Source organism: Thalia democratica, chromosome 3 (assembly GCF_965202585.1).
Source record: "Thalia democratica chromosome 3, ktThaDemo2.hap1.1, whole genome shotgun sequence".
Taxonomy (NCBI): Eukaryota; Metazoa; Chordata; class Thaliacea; order Salpida; family Salpidae; genus Thalia; species Thalia democratica.
In genome coordinates this window covers 47,686,980-47,706,729 of record NC_139167.1, presented here as the reverse complement: position 1 = coordinate 47,706,729, position 19,750 = coordinate 47,686,980, and the positions used below count along the sequence as shown (strand labels likewise).

The 19,750-nt window shown below is 26.4% G+C and overlaps 1 protein-coding gene across 1 annotated transcript; it reads right to left on the bottom strand.

Annotated features, from left to right (window-relative positions):
- Positions 1-1,737: 1,737 nt before the first annotated feature.
- On the bottom strand, positions 1,738-17,341 carry LOC145832327 (mitochondrial potassium channel ATP-binding subunit-like). Its single transcript, XM_082939645.1, has 14 exons — positions 17,303-17,341; positions 16,073-16,274; positions 15,214-15,383; positions 14,704-14,868; positions 13,008-13,172; positions 12,673-12,854; positions 12,095-12,239; positions 11,298-11,415; positions 10,228-10,363; positions 9,796-9,968; positions 9,158-9,291; positions 4,167-4,389; positions 3,761-3,936; positions 1,738-2,200 (listed from the first exon to the last, which is right to left on the bottom strand). Exons 1-14 carry the CDS (start codon positions 17,339-17,341, stop codon positions 2,126-2,128), a joined length of 2,103 nt encoding a protein of 700 aa, XP_082795771.1. The 3' UTR covers positions 1,738-2,125.
- Between the last annotated feature and the right edge of the window lie 2,409 nt (positions 17,342-19,750).

Genomic DNA, 19,750 nt, shown 5'->3' with positions numbered 1-19,750 from the left:
TTTACGAATCGATAATCAAAAGGTTTTTTCGTACACCAGGTAGTTAGACTAAACTTTAAGAGCGCTTATCTTTTCATTCAATTAAAAGAATAATTATTTTTGTAGAGCGAACTTTCTTTAAAATTTTTAATATACAGGGATTTAATCTTTAAATTTCCAAGAGATTTAAAAAAAGTGTCATTTTTACATTTTACAGTTGCGGATCCAAGGTGACGTAAGACCAACAGTGTTTATCTTAAAAAAATCTTTAATTTAAGATAAAATTGCACAGCTGAGAGTAAAAAATTTTTATAATTTAGCTAGAAACATCAATTTTAAACTACACAAATGAGTTTTATTTGAGTATGAACAACTAAATTTAAAGTATAAAAGACCAACAATAAAAGAAAAAAAAATAAACATATTTTATAATCTAGATTTTTAATTTAAACTTATTTAACCATTTTGAAATGTTGAGCAGTTGTACAAATACGTAGCTAAAATGTAAAAAAAATTGTTTCTTTATTTATACGGCTTGAAAAAGAATAGTACTTAAAAGCAGAGATTTTTTCACAGCAACTTTGAGGGCGCATTTATTGTAAATACTTAGAAAAGTCACAATTTTAAATGTTTTTGCGTCATCATCAAATTATATCTGCAGATATATACTAAACTAATATGCATACTTAGTTAATCAAATACTTCTACAAATTTTAATACGTGAAGACCCGTGCTTCTCAAAGTTATTTTAGTAATTCGGGGGGCAAAAAATAGTACAAGGAGGTTTCAAAATATTAGGCACTAAAATGGCGATAACTAGTTAGGCGTTAGCAACAAGTTTACACTAGATATTCTGTAGTGAAGAGTAAAAAAAGTCAGAGGTACAGTCACCGTAAATTTGATGCTTACAACAAATATTCTTGGGTTTGTATTCAAAGGGGCGAACATTGTTTAATATCTGGAATTGAGTATAGGAAACTCTGTATAAGACTCTAGTGCAAGGTTTCCCAAAATCATTTTCACAATCCCTTTTTGGCAGAAATTAGAGAGTAACCGCCCTTTATCAGTTTATTACCTTTTTTTTTCGCCACAAGGAGCGATATTGTCTACTTTTGGAAACACTGTTTTAGATTCATATTTGTAAAATGAAAAATATGCTGTGTTTAATTTTCTGTTTCTATGGGTAAACCTTATACAAGTAAGTCAAAAAGCATTTATAATTGTATATATTTGCTTTTGGTGAAAATATAACTATTATATTGTTTTACTTTTTTCCTTACAAACATTCAAGTAACTAACTTATACGTTTAAAAATATTATTGACTGTTAAGTTTTTATACCGTTCAGTTTACTCAAAACATTATAACAACAACATATTTTCAGTATTAGCAAAATTAAAACCTTTTTTTCTGTTTATGTATACTTAAACTACATACTTTAATAAGAATTCTTTGATAATAGACATTCGTTAAAGACTTATTTCTTTACTAATATCTTTGTCGCTTCAATCAGTTTTTAAACTTTCAGTTAGCGTGTTAATCTTTGTCTTTTTTAAATACCTTTACTCACTTCTTTATTACGAGTTCTGACGAAATTAGCAGCACTATACCAAATTAATAAACACGTGTTTTGTGTGATTTTATAAAAAACTAATTACTTTGATACTAGAGATTAACAAGAAGAGTTTGATAAGCACTTATAAAGATATTGTTAATTATACTAAAAATGTACTGCAATAAACAAAAGTATTTTGCGTATTATATTTAAAATAAAAAGATTTGCTCAATAGTTAACCTATTTTAAGAAAACCCTTCAATTAATCTTCATAAGTATACTTATGAATAAAATGATATTTGCACAAAATATTATAAAACTCTTATTTACTTAAAAATAATATCAAGACATATAGTTAAATATTTCATATATAGTTAAACATAAAAAAGTAAATAAAACTTTTTTAAAACCAGTTTTATGAATTTGAGACAAATTGTTAACATAATTAATTAAACCTAAAAAATATAGCCTTTTGTCCAAAAGTGGTGAAAAAAAGGTTTTTATTTTTCATTATCAACAAAAAATACAAAAACTATAAGTTTATTTGTCTATTAAGTTTTCTTATATTAAAATTACACTAAATAAATAAAAACTAATATTGCTGAAGCTTTATTAATTCTTTGTAAACTCCGTTTTCATCTGTACTTAATTCATCGTGTGTTCCAATCTAAATAAAATTGGTTCTTAAATTTGAAATATTTTTTACTACTTTTGTACTTGATCATTATAATTTAATTTATTTTTGTAAATTTGTTACTTACTAATATTTCTGTTTTAGCTTTAAAGCATTACACTCGGTCTTACCTGCATAAAGAAAGCAGTGTTTCACTTTTTTTTAGTTTATTAAAATCATCATTTAAATAATGTACAAATATCAAAATTAAATCTATAGATAAAAATAATAATTTTGTTTATTAACAACAAAAATTGCTAAAAAATTTAACCGAAAAGCATTTATAATGATCTTTGCGCAAGCGACTTGCAATATAGAAAGCTTACAATTATAACTCTTTTAGATAATAAACAATGAAACTTTTAGATAAGAAAGTTGTGATTTATTATTAAAGTAGGGTTGGGCAACGTACGGGCCGCGGGCCGGATCCGCCCCGCAGAGTTGAAAAAACCGGCCCCCTTGACTTTTTTAATTTCAATGGAATGCGGCCCGTGAATGAAAATGACTAGCCCGCAAGTGAAGTGATCGGCCCGCCAAAGTCAATATCACAAAACTTCTAAAAAACTTTGTACAATATTTTTACAAAACAAAATGTAATATTTAAACTTTAATAACTTGACTAAAAACGTTTTTACTTTAATTCATGTACAGTGATAAAAACACCGTTTTGTCCAATATTTTTTTTTGTTCAAACTTAGTTGGATTATTTTTTTGTCAAATTACCTAAAGCAAAATTTTTATTAAATGGGGACACGTTCAAAATTCACCCGCGATCAAAATCCATCCGCGTTCAAAATCCACCCGTTCAATTTTGAGAACAGCTTACCAATCGAGGGTAAGGGTTAGGGGTAACAGTTTTAGTGAAAAATAAACAAAAAATTAATAAAAAAAGTGCAAAAAATATCTAAAATAAGTAAGTATATAAAAAGTAAAGAAAATATTTTTAAAAATCAGGTGGATTTTGAACGGGGATGGATTTTGATCAGGTGGATTTTGATAGTATACCCAAAAATGACAGCCTTCCCGAATAAACAAAAAGTTGTTTATACTAATATTAAAAAAAGTAGTTTTAAAGTTAAATACTAAAAGATTCTTCCTTGTATTAAAGGAATTAAAGTTAGTTATTATTATTATAAAACAAGTTTTAAGTCATTTACAATACTAAAGTTCTTATTGTAACAGTTAAAAAATATCTCAGTTAACCTTATAAGCAGATGCTGCTTCAATAATTCTAACTTTAAGCTACTTGTTTAACATAGAGTTCAATTTAATTAAAAAAAACTTTTAGTTAGTTAACAGAAAAGTTATACAAGTCTTAATTATTTAAATTTCATTGATAAGACCTATTGGATCGCAGTCATGTTTATTTAAAATGCCCGTTTTAAATAAATTCAACTTATAAAAAAAATAAGTGAAAATAATTTTTACACAAATTAACTTATTTTTCTTTGTTTTTGTATACTTGAAATTTTCAACAGTAGCTGTCGTTTTAATTCATCTACCAACTCCTTCTACATTTAAACATTATGGTTAGAAATATTTATCAATTCTTACTTGAACGACTTGACCATTTTTAATAACAGCAATTTGTTGTGCCTGTTTTATAGTAGACAGCCTGTGAGCAATGACTATTGTGGTACGGTCTTTCATTAGTGTGTCAAGAGCCTGCTGAACTATCTTTTCTGATTGCGCGTCTAATGCACTTGTTGCTTCATCCAAAATTAAAAGTACTGAATAAAGTTAAAAGTTATGCTGTGAATAAAACAAAAAAAAAAGATAAAAATACTTGGATAATTCTTAAAAATAAGTAATAAATTTTAAATGCAAATAAGTGTACATTATAAAAAAACTTAATTTATGTAAGTTATACTTTTCGTGATACTTAAGAAAAAATTCAAAACATGAACGTCTTAAGTCATCTAACAAAGCCATATGAAAATCAGCAAGTGAAACGAAAAACCTGGATTTTTGAGCAATGCCCTCGCAATGGCAATCCTCTGCTTTTGACCACCACTAAGTTGGACACCCCGTTCACCAACACTAGTGTCATATCCGTGCGGAAACTCTTCGATAAAGGTGTGGGCGTTGGACAACTTGGCGGCGTAGACTACCTGGTCGTGGGATGCATCGGGATTTCCGTACTTGATGTTGTCTGCGATCGATCCGGAAAACAAAACTGGTTCCTATGATACCGTACACTTTAAATTATGGAAAAGGTAATGAGACATGAAAAATTAAAAACGGTATTAAGTTTAAAACAAATTTATTTTCAAGCTTAGTATTAACTTTTAAAATGTGTGATATAATAAAAATAAAGTTAATAAAAACTGAATCAGCAAATAAATAGACTAATACTTAAATAAAATTAGTCGTGTTTGCGGCTTGAACCTGATTTGTTTGTAACTTTAAGGTTAGTTATTCTAGATTTTTAAAATTTTTGATCATTTACTCCCTAACAATAACCTCTTAATAATTCATAAAAAAAATATATAAAAAATACTAGCAAACAAAATTTCTACAACTAAACAAAAGCTTAAAATAGTAAGCGTTGGTATAAAGCGTTTTGAAATTTAGTTAGCTCGCTACACTAAATTTTAAACTTTATATCTACGTCGTGGTATTGTTTGTTAAAAACAAGCGCTCAAAAAGCAAAGTCTAAGGAGTTGGTGTACAAAAGAAGCTTTTGATTATCGAGTCGTACACCACATAGAACTTTGTATAAGTTATTGTCTAGCATGAAGCTTTTAAATATTTCTTTAGATAGTTCTGATTGCAAAATATTTAACCACCTAAAACAACCTTAAAACTAGTAAATATATATTTATTATAATTTTCAATATTGACTGTTGTCAAAGTCCTTCTAATCTATGTAGCTTGTTGTAGCAGAGCTTAAGATTTAAAATGATAAATGTTTTTTTTTTTAATTTTCTTAGAATAGTTTCAGTGGAATTTGCACAGATTATCAAAAGAAATAAAGTTAAGTTTACTTAACTGAAATTTACAAACATAACATTAGTGACGTACTAAACAAAATTTATTAGGTTAGTTTAAAAAAGGTCTAACGTAAAAGTTTTTTAAACTATTAATTAGTATCATATTATGAAACAAAAACCTAATACAACTAATGGAAGGTTAAATAAGTAACTGAGTAACGTAAAATCCTTTAACCGTATAAAGCAGTGGTTCCTAACCTTTTTTAACCCCACACCCCTAAAAAAATTTAATTTGTTCTCGCAACCCTTGCAACTTATGCAATGATTTATTTAAGAATAATTTGAAATAGAACGATGAAGAATTGTGTACAATTTTTTTTGATTGTGTACGAATTTAATAAAAAAAAAATATATGGAAACTAAAAAATATAACAAGTTTTGTTTATTTTTTCTAAGGTAGAAAACATCAGAACTTACTCTCCCTTTTGCAACGATCTACGTTTTCTGAATGTCACGCAAGTGAGTTTTAAGCCCATCATTTGTTATTCTACCTGCCTATCTTCAATTTAATTTTAATATAATTCCTTTTAATCAAACGAAATAATAACAAATCTATCTTTAAACATTTTTTTTAACTAACGTAAACTAAAAAAAAAAACTAATTCTATAGCTTTAATGAAAAGACCCCTAATGACAAATCGTTTTGCAAATACTCACAAGTTATTTATTGGAAAATTAAACTTTTGTTTGTGCAATACTATTTTGAAAATATTAAGACTTAAATTTAAAATCCACTTTAAGTTTAGTGACTCTTTTGTTAATGTTTATTGCACAAGACTTTCTCAAAACGTGGCAACAATTTGTTGCTGATAGCAATCCGCATATCTGCCTGTGCATTCAAGCAATTTATTGATTTTGTTTTGTTTTACAAAAGAGTACTAAATCAAGACTCGCACAAGAAAATCGTTGCGAATGGGATGAGCATACTTAGTGCTTTTTCACAAAGTCTTGGAAACATATTCATTGCACAAAACCAGTATTGTTCCGGAGTTTTGCTTTAAAACTGCATTTTAAGAAAACGGTTTGTGCATAATTCAATAAATTTATCTTTTAACGATTCATCATCCGGCATATAATACAAATTGAAAGAATTTGGATCCATTATCCATTCTTCAGATGTTTCCAGTTCTCCTACTCCAAAATATCCATCAAATGACTTGGATAGTATTTCCAAATGATTTATAATTTCTACACGTACATTTAGAATTAAGACCTATTTTTATCAGTTACTTCGTCGAGTGAATGAAAATTTGATAAATTGCCTCTTTTAACTCTTCAAAACTAAAGATGTAACTTTTCTAAGAAAACATCTAACACTTCATAACATTTTTATATGTTTGTATTTTTCTCATACATAGAAACACTCAGGTTGTTCATAAGGCTGAAAATGTCACTCAAATAACCTAGTATTTAATTAAACTCTTTTGACTCAATTTCTTTGGCATGGTCATAGTCACGTTTCTTAATAAAATCTTTGACTTCGTTTCGCAATTCAAAAAAGTTCGTTAAAGTTCTTCCACTATACAGCCAGCGGACCTCCGTATGGAAAAGTAAAACTAAATATTCTTTACTATAATCTTGACACAACGACTTAAAAAGGCGGTGATTTAGAGCACAACCTATAATGCAGTTGATGGCCTTCACAAAAATATCAAGGACATTTTTCAATTTTGAGGGCAATGTTTTTGATGTATAAATGTTGATGAAGAAAACAGTGAGTACCCTTCAAGTGCGGAATATCCTGTCTTAATAAACCAAAAAAAAACGACTTATTTCCCAACATAGCAGGGGCACCGTCAGTACACAATAATTTTGATGTCTAGGTCATGTTTTGCAAAAAAGAAGTCTTCACTTATTAGACGATATCTTTTGCTTTGGTGGTTCTCTTTAGATCTTCATAAAAATAAAAATTATGTACCATCATGCGCATATCTCACTAATGCGATTAGTTGCCAGCAATTTTCAAAATCGGTTAGTTCGTCGAACTGGGAGTTTTTTCAAAAAATAATTTTTATCATTTATAATACGCATGGCTTTATCACCTCTTCAGCAATTGTATGGGGTTTCTTGGTTTTGGCTACGTTATACGACACAAGGTATGAAGCCATTAAAAGTGGTTTGTCAGCAGATACAAAACCCAATTTTGGAAGTGTTCCTCGTGATTCAAAGCGGATCCTTTTTGTTATCATTGATTCATCATTATGACCTGAAACATCTGCTCCACCATGTCGGTTGTTAAAATGTTCTCGCGATATAACGAGAAATTTTAAAAATTATAAAATCAACTGTACTATGTTTAAGCCAAAGTATTATTTTCAATTGAAAACTATACACTCAAATTAGTCTCTAGCATGTAAAAAAATGGGTTTTAAAAGATAATAACTATAACAAGCTTTAGATTCAGGTAATGGTAGTAATATTTTTTGTAAACGAACAGTTAAAATCAAAACCACAACTAGCTTAGATTTGAGTTTGAAAGCTTCGTTAAAGCTATGCAAATAGAGTATGATGTAATAATCCAAACTTAAAAATATCTTATATGATTTGAATTGCTTGTTAGGTTTAAAAATCGATAGTTTTGTTTTTTTAGTAAAAGAAGTTTAGGCTTACAGCCGCCCAGATCAAAGAAAAATCTTCTAACAAAAACTAAAAGCCTTCTCGCACCCAAAGGGGTGCAAACACCCCGGTTGGGAAACCGTAGTATAAAGTAAGATTACCGAACAACCCTTAACTCTGCCAATTTCAAATTCAATCAGTACACCAAAAAACAAATAAAAAAAGCAAAGAAAAATAATAGACCCTAATTCGCTTTTTCCCTAATAGTTGCCACAACGACAAACAAAGAACTTTTAAAACTATTCAACCAACACTTCGACATAACCCACCAATACTAAATAATATTAAAAGAAACACATTGAAATATTGTACAGTTGCATAGAAAAAAAATCTGAATCACTTAAATAAAATACTTAACAACCTAAACTTTAAAAAATAGAAAAAAACAGCAACTGCAGAAGCGAACAATGCCCACTAAGTAACAACTGCTCATTCAAGCAACCTCATTTACCTAGCAACAAATAAAAATAGACAGCACAAAAAAAAAACGTAGGCTCTACTAGCGAAGCATTTTAAAGCAGATACCAGAACCATAAAACAAGCTTCAAAAACAGACAAAAATAGTATAGCACAGAGCAAGATACGACAAGGAGTACACTTTTAAATGGAATATACTTTGCAGAACCAAAACAAAACCAAAAATTAGCAAAATGTGTTAAGCTTAGATAAATATTAAACTAAGATTATTTTTAAAGAACTATCACTAAAAAAAAGAAAACAAAAATAACAACCATGCTTCCATAATCAAAATATATATTAAAAAAATCAAAAACCTTTAACTTAAAATAGTTGTACAATAGCAATTAAAAAAATAAAATAACTAAAATTGTTTTTTTTTTAAACGTCACAATGTGTATGTTTGTAACACTTTAAATATTTTACTCAATAAACTTAACTTAATTTTGCTTTAATAACTGGTGCAAAAAGCACTGAAAGAATTGTATAGAAATTCGAAATCAGCAATAAATTTATGAAAAAGTTATATAATGAAGAAATTTAAAAGTTTTGCTTACTTTGGAATATCTAGTAAATCACTAAAAATCTTTCAGTATAAATTATAAATTTTGAAACAAAAAACCTGTTATATATAAGAAATTAAAGTGTGTTTAGAATTTTACTTATAATTTCATTAAATATTTTAGTTTTATTGAAGGTAATATACACATTTTAGATTTTAAAGAATTTATATATAAAAAAGGTTTTTAGAATTATAGAAAAAGCTGAAATAACATTGTTATGTCTTTTCTGCACTCAAAGTAGACCTTACTTCGACACTAGCAAGAAATGAGACATAAGCATTAATTCATAGAAGACAAAAAAAAATTAAAACCGTTTTACACACTTGACTTATGTAACCTATAACAGTGCCTCTCAGCCAGCTAGGGTCTAATTCCTTAATATCGATACCGTCCAGTGTAATTGTACCACCAGTTACGTCATAGAAACGTTCTAACAAACTTGCAATCGTTGACTTACCTTAAAGTTATTCATACTTGGCTTATAGATTTCAATAAAAGCGATTAAAATAAGTAGCCTAAAACTAGTTTTCAACAAAATATAAGTCAGATTAAATTAAAATCAATCATATTAAAATAGCAATCATAGGTAAAAAACACGAGTAAAACTTCATAGTTTATATTTATACGAAACTATTTGAACCGTTTAAAATTTAAAGTACAGTTAAAACGAATTTAGCTGATTTAATTTTATTAAAATATTATTTTGAATTTAAATAAGAATAGTATAACTTTAATGAAACTTGAAATTAAAACAACTAATGGTAAAAGAAAATAATGAATTGGTTATTTATTATTGAATACTTTTAAATTCTTTAAAATGACTTTTAAGTACCTAAGCTATAAATTTTGTTTAACATAGGTAAATAATCATTTCAAAAAATTTAATCAAAACAAAACTAATATAGATGACTTGGCTTTTTATTAAAAACCAAAAAAAATCAAAGTAATTATTTTTCCTAACCGCTTCCAGATGGACCACATAAAGCTAAAGTGGTATTGTGGTCCACTTCCAAGTTGACTTTGTTGAGGACCTGGTGGTCTGGTCTTTGAGGATAAGTGAATTCGATGTTTTCAAACCTTAAGTTTCCTTTAAGCTCACTGTCGTTTAATGTTTTACCTCCAGTAAGACTGACGCTGAAACATAAAACAAGTTTGTATCAAAATTTTATTGGTGATGACTTTTTAAATTAAACTAGAAAAAGTTTAAAAATAAAAATCCAACAACTTTTCTTCGGCTAACTCTAAGTTTAAGGTATAAATTATAGTTTAACTATTTTGTGTCTATCAAATACAATACCAATAATTTACTTGTTCTAAAACCATTATAGATATTTGACTTTGGTCACATTTAAAATTTACAATTAGCTATTTTCACTTTAAAATAGAAACGCACTTGGGAAACATGTTAAGAAACTCGAAAACTCTACTGCCAGCGGCAGCACCTCTCACGCCAGCTCCAAACAAGACCGACAATGAAGTGAGCGACCTTTGGATCACTTGCGCTGATACCAGGAAGGACATCAGTTGGCCTGATATTTACATACACAAATAGATTTTTAACAACTGCCTTATTATATTAAGACATTTAATCTTAACATTATCTATTGATACATCTAACTTTGTCGTTTAAAGTAGACAAAGGCCTTATTTTGCTAAATATATTATAAAACTAAGTGATAGTGCACGAGCTAAACATAAAATAATGTCTATTTAAAAGACTTTTACAGTTGAAGTCGAATAATGTTTTACAAAAACTGTTCTAAGATTGAAACTTTCTGCAGGCATAATTTCTAGAAGTTTTTCTTAAAAATATCATTATATTTATAATTAAGTACCTTACACTAAGTATCTTTAGTACTTAGAATATCTTGTTTTAATTAGCTTGCACTGATATAATATCTTACAACAAAAACAAAATTATAACTGGTAAATTAAAATTAATTTGAAATATAATTTTTTAAGTTTACCAAAAGTATAAAGACAGTTCTACAGATTATAAATAGTTAGAACAACTTAAAGTTTATTAAAGTTTATAATACTGAAACTGTTGTTTTGACTTTCCGATTTTAGACCTTTGTTTGTATTATTTATAAAAATTAAAAGAAAAAAAATTGAAAACTATTTATTCAATTAAACAGCATTTTAAATATAGGATTTGTACTAATATGCACTACATTTGGAAAGCTTTCATCTTTTAAGTTTAAGAGGCATTGTTTCACTTTTAAATTAAGATTTTAAGTAACACACATTTGTTAGAGTAATAATAATCTACGAAACTTTAAACAAAAATTAAATGAGTAAAATCAGGTCTGTTGTTTATATTCAAAAATCGTAGTATATTAACTTCTATCATCCAATAACTTAACGGTGAGTTAACTAATTTAAGGTAAATTTAGAGTTTGAATGACTTTATAAAAAAAAAATTTAACTCAAATTGTATTACCAAAAAATACTAAAACTGACCCGAATTAATTTCGTCTCTTGCCACTAAATAACCTCCACCGTATATCACAGCAAGAACCACTCCATTTAACGCAATATTTGACAGTCCGTGAAAAACTCCTATTCCAAATCCTAATTTCTATTAAATATATATTTTTTATAATTAGGTTTGAATTAAGAGCTTTTGTTAACATATACGACTTGAATTACAAAACAAAACTATAATGATAACATATGTCAACCCAACTTTCAAAGTTGAAAATTATTTTTTTTAATTCACTTTAGCTATAATAACTAGTTTAAAGTTCTATCACATGTTTTAAAAATCCAGTTTAGTATTTTGAAATTTATTTGATTCTAATGTTTAATACATGTTTCCAAAATTTTAATAATTCACCTTAACTGTAAACCAGAAAATAATTTAGTCATTAATAAAATTTTAACAATAATTTATGAATGTAAAGTTACTTTTATAAAGCAGTATAAAAATTTACTCATGTTACACACCCTTTTCGAAATTTGCTAAAAAAAGTCATATCAGGTTACAAAAAAGATCTTTTTTTAACCATTTTAACCTTAGTAAAAAATAATATGCTGTAAAAGATTATTTTTTGACAATTTTGGTTTCTTTTAAATCAGTAGTAAATAATTAAAAAGAAAAATTTATAGTAATTAGCAACAAGAAAGAACAGAACATTTTTCAGTAATTGATAAACTATACAAAGATAGCCAATCTATATTTTTATAAATTATCAACTTGATTTTAAGAGTCTTACTTATTTATTTTTTTAATATAATTTTAGTCAAAATAACTATACTTGATTCATGCTACAAGACTGATTGACTAGCTTTGAATACTCATCCAACTCATAATCTTCATTTGCAAAAGATCTTACAGTCTTAAAATTCGAGAGTACTTCATTTGCTTTTGCAGTGGCTTCAGCAGATTTTTGTTGAGAAACTCTATTTTTTAGACCATGTTTTAAATTTTTAAACATAATATTGGTATGGTTTGTGTCAACTGCAAAAGTACTACAAAACATAAATTAAACCAAAATTTCAAAACTTTAAGACTTGTAACATTACTTTTTTAACCAATTTCTTATACATTAAATGTTATCTTACTTAAAAATAAAAAAATACTTCTAAAAATATAAACAAGTTTACTTTAATGATTTTTATTCTTTTACTATGGATACCTCAAATCTTTATCTTTAAGTTTTGTTACAAAAGAAAAGTCTTATTACACTGACAAACAGTAATTAAAATATAAATAATATTCTTTTTATGTACTATTTGAATGCTAAATAAATAAATATTTTTATTAAATCACGTTAAAAATAAGGTATTTTACTAAAAATCAAATTAATGAGATGCTTTAAAAAAAAACTTTTACTTTGATATCTTTCTAAGAGCGGAACCAATAAAAGTTCCGGTCAACATTACGGCAGGTAGCGCCACAGCAAGTATAACAGTCATTTTAGCGGATGTCATGTACAGTGATATTATACAACCAGCTGTTTGCATGCTGCTCTTCAGTCCTTGTGACACACACATTTTAAATGAACTTTTAAAGTCCTGCAAACAATCAGATGTAAAAAGTAATAAAACTGCTTTATCTTAGAAAGGATTTTTTAGTATATAATATGACATTAAAGTTAATATGTACAAAACTTTCTTCTAACAAAAATGAAAAAAAAAATGCTGCTTTTAAATTAATTTACTATAAACCTGTACATCTGAAGTCAACCTGTCTATGAGCAACCCTGTTTTGTGTTTATTAAAAAATTGAACATCCTGTCTCAGGTAGCTAGCAAACAAGTCTCTTCTTAAATGACTCGCAATGTTTTCCCCTACATTACTCAGTAAGGAGATGTATGCAAAAGAAGTAAACCCCTATTAAAAATTACTATTATTACAAAGATACCATAGAGGTTAACTCAGTAGGGTGTTAAGTCTTAAAGATCTAGACAAGTAAGGTCAGTTGGATAATCAAAACAACTTTTTTTCTATGCAAATACTTAATTTACTCACAATACTTGCAAAAAATTGTGTAAATATAACAATATATTATATGCATATTAATTTTTTGTTTAAACGTACTTTGAACGTTTTAGTTTTTAAACTTAAGTCTAATGTTAATAAAGTTTTAAAATATGTTTCAAAATTTAGAATTTCTTTACAAAGAATATTGTTTGAAAAACCATCTACTTTTCTGATTTTTGTAATAAAATTCTTGTTTTATATTAAAAACAAAACATGCTTTGTCAAAATGTTATAAAAAACTACTTTTTATTTACAAAAGATATTTTGATGCCAATAAAAAGTAAGTCAGATCTTCAGCCGGAAGTTTTTTATTCTACACAAAAATTTTTTCATGCTTTCTTGTAATATAAATTAAACCTTATTATAGATACAATATAATTGTTCACTTTTTATAAGCATTTAACGTTGTTAATTGAATATAGAGTATTTAAATATATTTTTATAACTTAAAATATTAGTTATAACATTAAACTTTATTATAAAAAAAGAAATAAAAAACACACTCAATACCTAGTAGTATCAAAATATTTATTTAAAACTTCAAAAAATAAATGCATGAATATAATTTTATTTTAATCAAAAGAAAGATAAAACTAACTTAAATTAACTTGTGTTTAATAAAAGTCTATGAAAAAACTGAACAGTAAATACGATTATGAACTTAAAAAACAAAAAATATTCGCTAAGTTAATAAAAAAGGATACAATGAAAAAACAATAGGTTTTTTTATGAAAAAAAGAAGAAGCAAAGTTTGATTTTTGAAACAGAAGTAAAATTCGTAAAACTTATTTGAAAGTTAAAAAACTAAAGTATTTAGAGAATAACAAGATTAATTACTACATGTATGTAGAAATAATATACAAGTACTAATTAAAACATTATTAAATATCAATGTAATATTTTTTTTTAATATTAAAAAATATTAGACTAAGAAAGTTTAAAAATGGTTTCTTTAAAATTACAGGAGAACATAGAATTCTAACTAATTGGTCTATTTAAGCCATTGAAATTTGCTCATTTCATTAGAAATCAATTGAATTCTACCTTTTTTTTTGTATCTTGAATCTCAAAATAATTTTGATTTAAAAAAACTACTAGTATACAAATTAAAAATTTTAAAATAAGACCAACTTGTTTTAAAAGTACTCTACCCCTTCTGATGATCTTAAAGTTTTATACTACCTATACATTTTATTTTTCTATGGTAAATTAAACTCACAATAGAAAATTTACACATAATAAATCTACACATAATAATAAATCTACACGTAAACAAAAGAATATTTTTGTTGCAACAACATTAAAATACATAATTACAAAACAGAAACCCAAGTAAATATTGCAATAAAAATTGTTTATAGTTAAAACTAAATTATCTTACCTGTATAAGATACAAAGCTACCAACCTTTTTAAAGGTTCCTTCATAGCTTCAAAATAAACATGAATATTTTGATCTTTTTCAACATTACAATTATTCAATTTGTTTACTAGCTTTCCGAGTTCCATTGGTATCTTCATATTAATAACTGCTCCTAAAACAGCCCACTATAAAGTTTTTATATTAAAGTGTTATAACTAACAAAAGTAGTAGAATAAAGTTTGTCTGTTTTATATATAAATTTTTTTAAAATATACTTTTAATAACTAATAGTATCAACTTACCAACTTTAAATAAAAATTTACAAAAAACATTAATATCTTTGCTAAATTAGAAAAACGTGTTAGAAAAATGTGAATTGACATTGCAGCTCTTATAATAACTTAAAAATAATGAAAATAGTTTTTTTAGAAATAACTCTTAAGAAAACTGGTTGATTTTTTTCATTGTAAAAATATAACTTGGTACTTACCAAAATATTAAGTTTTAAATATTTATAAACTTTTACTGACCACAATTGCAAATCCCAATTTGTAAACTTCAGGGTAAACATATTCTAAAAAAAACTTTTTCCAAGGAAAGCTTGGTTCTTCAATACTGTCAACCAAGTTTGTTTTATCATTATTAAACTCAGTTAATTTAAAATTATCATCTACCAAGGACTGACATTTTGCTTCAGCACCTGTTAGTTTATTATTCAATAATATAAGTTTATAAATAAACTTGATACATACAAAAATAGAAATTAAGAAGGGTGGGCAACTTACTACCCACCAAATCTCTGGCTTTCAACTTACTTTTTGGTTGTAAACTACTTGTAAAAAACTTGATCCTTTTATAACAAATAGTTTGAAAAAAAAAACTTAATTTTTAGCTCACAATAGTGATTGTTATATTAATTGCCTATTGCATCACAATGATGCTTTTAAAAAGCATTATTGATAAATTTTTTAATATAGTTTTTTAACTAAGCAATTCACAAAGAACTTCATCTAACAATCGAGCCTGCTGCATAGGAAAGTTGCCTACCCTTATACTAGACAAGGAGTCGGCAGGTATTTGGTGGTCGCAGGCTAAATGTCAAAAATAAAAATATTTGCAGCCTGCAGTAGTACTTTCAGTTTCAAACCTCATAATGCTTAGCGTAGGTTTCAAAATTTTTATTTGCAGCCCACATTTGATTGCTTATGGGCTGCAGGTGGCTTGCCCACCGCACTTTGACAACTCCTGTGCTAGACTAACTTAAGTATTAGTACAAGTTCAATTTGTTAGTAAAAACAACTAGTTGGTATGTATCATTTTAAATGAAAACAAAATTATATAAAACATTTTTAATTAATTATCTTTTGAAAATCTGTACTTTAAACTTACTCAAGCTTTTGAATAAAAAGATAGAAACTGTAGTTGTACTGAAGAGTCTTAAAGGTAATGAGAACTTAAAAGTGAAACTTTTAGGTGAAGGAATGGTATGAAAATTAACTTTTGAACTTCTATTCAAAATAAATTTTGAAATATTTCCTACACTTATCCTGTTTTTTATATTTGAACTTCCAAATCTAATTAAACTATTCATCTGAAAAATATTTAGTCAGATTATATGCGTAAATATATATTATATTTCAAAAACACAATGGCTAAAAATGTATGCATTCACCAAAAGACAAAGTTTAAGAACATTATAGCTAAAAAAATAGTATATATACTTTTGAACTATTGCTAAAAATTTAGAAAAATTATACTCAAATAAGTCAATTTTTTAATTAAAAAGAAAAGTTTTAGAAGATAGTTTTTAAAGAAAAACTTAGAAAAAAGTACTTCAAATGAGAATAATTTACATCTAAATTTTACAGTTTTGTTAGCTAAAATTCATCAACTTCTGAAACCAATTAGCCCATTTTAAAAGGTTTATTTTTTAATAAATTGATAGATATTTACTTGTTAAAAGTTATTTACTGCAAAAGAAGAGTTTTTGAACATTTTTTTAATTTAAAAAAAATTCAAAATGGATTAACTGTATTCAGAAGTTGATAAATTTTCCAATTCTACTGGTTGTCACAATATCAAACTTTAAATGTGGATATAGCTAATTGAACATAAAAGTATCTTAACAGACACAACTATTTGAAAGGGGAACGCGTCAAATATGCACAAAAAAACCTTTGCACAGAGGGTCAAAAATGCACAAAGAGATAATTTTGCACAAAGAAACTTTTGCACAAAGGGTCATTATTGCATTTTTGGATTGTGCTAGATAAAATTACAACTATATTTTTAGGGGTTACTGGACACCATTGAACTTCTTGATAAAATTTAGAGTACAAAGTGTTTACTGCTTACCTTTAAATTTTACACAAAGTTTTGAATTTTGATTTTGGAAATACAGCCACCTCTTGCAAATCTACTCACATTGTGTTTTCAGAAAAATTGAGTAATTAAACAAGAGAACTTAACTAAAAAAGAGGTAGCAAATAGACATTTGATTAAATACAGTTTGAAGACTTTCCCACTTTTTTTTGTCAAAAAATAGTTTTCATTCAAGTTGTACATATGTGTGAAATTTTTTCAATAAGTTTTTATGTGTTTACAAACTATTTATATTACTTTCTCCCTTACCCTTCTAAAGTTGAACTTGTCTTGCATGATATAAAAACGTATGTTTGATTTAAAGGTATAAAGGGGGAATAAGACACCTTTAATCTAAAAAGCAAAGTCATAGATTTCAATAGATGTCTTAAAGAAGGCACAAACTAAAATTAAAAAATATCCACTTTATTAAAAAATTATCTTCTCCTATATTTTTAAAATATTTAATTTAAATTTTCTTAATATGTTCTATTCATTATTGTTGCCAAATAATCTGGAAACCTATAAAACCTATGGAAATATCTGAAATTTGAAACAAAATTAAAGATTTTTCAAATTTTATTTTGTAATTTTTGAGAACTTTAAAATGCGCAACTAAACGAGAGTCAGTAACCAAACGAGTGCGTAGATTCGCGAGAGGTGACTGTAAGTGTATAGCAGGATCTTTAAAATATCACAGTTATAATTGTTGTCATTAGAACTTCTATGCCACCAAGCCACACAAAAAGATTAATATTTAGTCTAAAGTTAGAACTCTTGTAATTAAGAGTTAAAAGTAAATTTAATAAAAGTTTATTAACTTACATTTTTTATAAAATGTTGGTTATTACAAGAGGAAGTAAATTATCTAAATGAATTCATGAGGTGTTGGAAAGGATTTAGCTGTAGTTGTTTGACATTATAACCATTATTAGTAGTAGAATTTTGAAACTTTAGTATCATATTAGGGAGTTTTATAAAGAAACATTTCTCAACTAAATTAAAAAAGTCGGCATATAATCAATAAAAATATTATTTTTTTTGAAAATTCAATTTAAGTACTATAGTACACATTCATATTAAAAAAAAAAATTAAACTGCTTTTGAGATGTATTCATTTTAATTTAATGGTTTAAATACGACCATACGAAAAAATTGTTGTCATTTTTTTTTATACAGTAAGGGTTATTGGTTTTTTACAGAGCTCCGTTGAAGTGTGTTAACCCATTAACACACAGAAACATGTGTTAGTATGATAAAGAAAAATTACTGCTTAATTTGTTATTATCTCATATTTTAGTGAACTTGTTTCGCTAGGATCTTTGTTAGCAAACGCTTAAATTTATATTTTTGAATAGTTATTTGTGGTGTACGACTCGATAACCGAAAGGTTCCTTTGTACACCAGGTCCTTGGACCAAACTTTTTGAGCGCTTTTTTTATCGTTCAATAAACAAAAACATTTTAAATACGTAATTTTTTTTAAAAGTAAAGTTTGTGTCTCCTATATATGCTTTCAGACGTTAACTCTTAAGTCCCAACGTGTTGTGTTATTTTCTCCGCAGTCTTATTGTCATTCTGAGCATGATATATCTTAGTAAGCACTATCTATCGACCATGAATTTTTATTTTTTGCACAGTTTAGTTTTTTTTTTCTATTACACGACAGTATTTTTCTATTATGTGATATAAAATAGCTTTTCATTTTTGACAAACACAAGTACAAATAATTTAATTTCTTAATGTTTATTACTTTTTGGAAACATGTGCATTTGACCAAAGTTTAAACTAACAGTTTAATTGTTTTTGTCTCAATAAGTGGTCCATTAAACTCGGATCTTTTGTTTTTAACCAAGATCCGGCGTGATCTGCAATCGCAAAAAAAAAACAAAGGACGACCTTAAAATATATTTTTTCAGTGCTAGCGAGCAGCAAGTACAAAAAGTCAAGTTTTCAAAGAAGAATTGTTGGATCATATTTTCCATAACGTCACAAGTGTAAGATCTAACAAATATTTAAATGTTAGTAAGCAATAAAAAAAAGTATAACATTTAAAGTACAGTAGTTTAATTCTAACTTGTCATAAAGTTTTAACTTCAGAAAACCCAGTAACAACATTTTTTTATTTCAAGTAAACTAAATTAAAAAAAAAAAATTCTAGGTAAATTTTTAAAATAAACAATTTTTGTATATTTATGTCAATATTTTTAAAATATTTTGATAATCTTGAAAATTATTAAAAGTTTCTATTCCAAACAAGCTATTTTAAAGCTATAAATAAATATTTTCGTAAACAAAAGATAAGTCTTACTTAAATACAAAAAAACTGTATTTTTGTTTTAGTTTTAATAAACAAAATCTAATTTGTTCACATTGATGAAGTAATTTAGTGAAAAAATAATAAAACATACTTACTTCCTACTAGAAAAAATTTTATTAGTAAAAAATTGAAACAAATCTTCATATACAATCAAAAATTCCTTCTTTTCGATTCAGGTAAATATTTTGATATTTCTTAAAAAGATAAACTTGCTTGACGATAAATTTTTAGACTGGGGTTCCAGTTTAGTTTGATTGGATGAGTTTAATTAAATGTTTAGCTGCAGTATAATTATATTATTGCTTAGAGTTTTTTTTAATTACAAACGATAAATTTAATACCTCTTGGTAGTTTTTATTAACTAAAAAAATTTTTGATTGTAATATG

Coding starts and splice junctions, on each gene's coding strand:
- LOC145832327 (XM_082939645.1), bottom strand. CDS start 17,341: ATGCAAGACAAGTTCAACTTTAGAAGGGTAAGGGAGAAA. Junction 11,416..12,094: donor AGTCTTGTAGCATGAATCAA/GTATAGTTATTT, acceptor TATATTTAATAG/AAATTAGGATTTGGAATAGG. Junction 10,364..11,297: donor AAGAGACGAAATTAATTCGG/GTCAGTTTTAGT, acceptor TGTAAATATCAG/GCCAACTGATGTCCTTCCTG.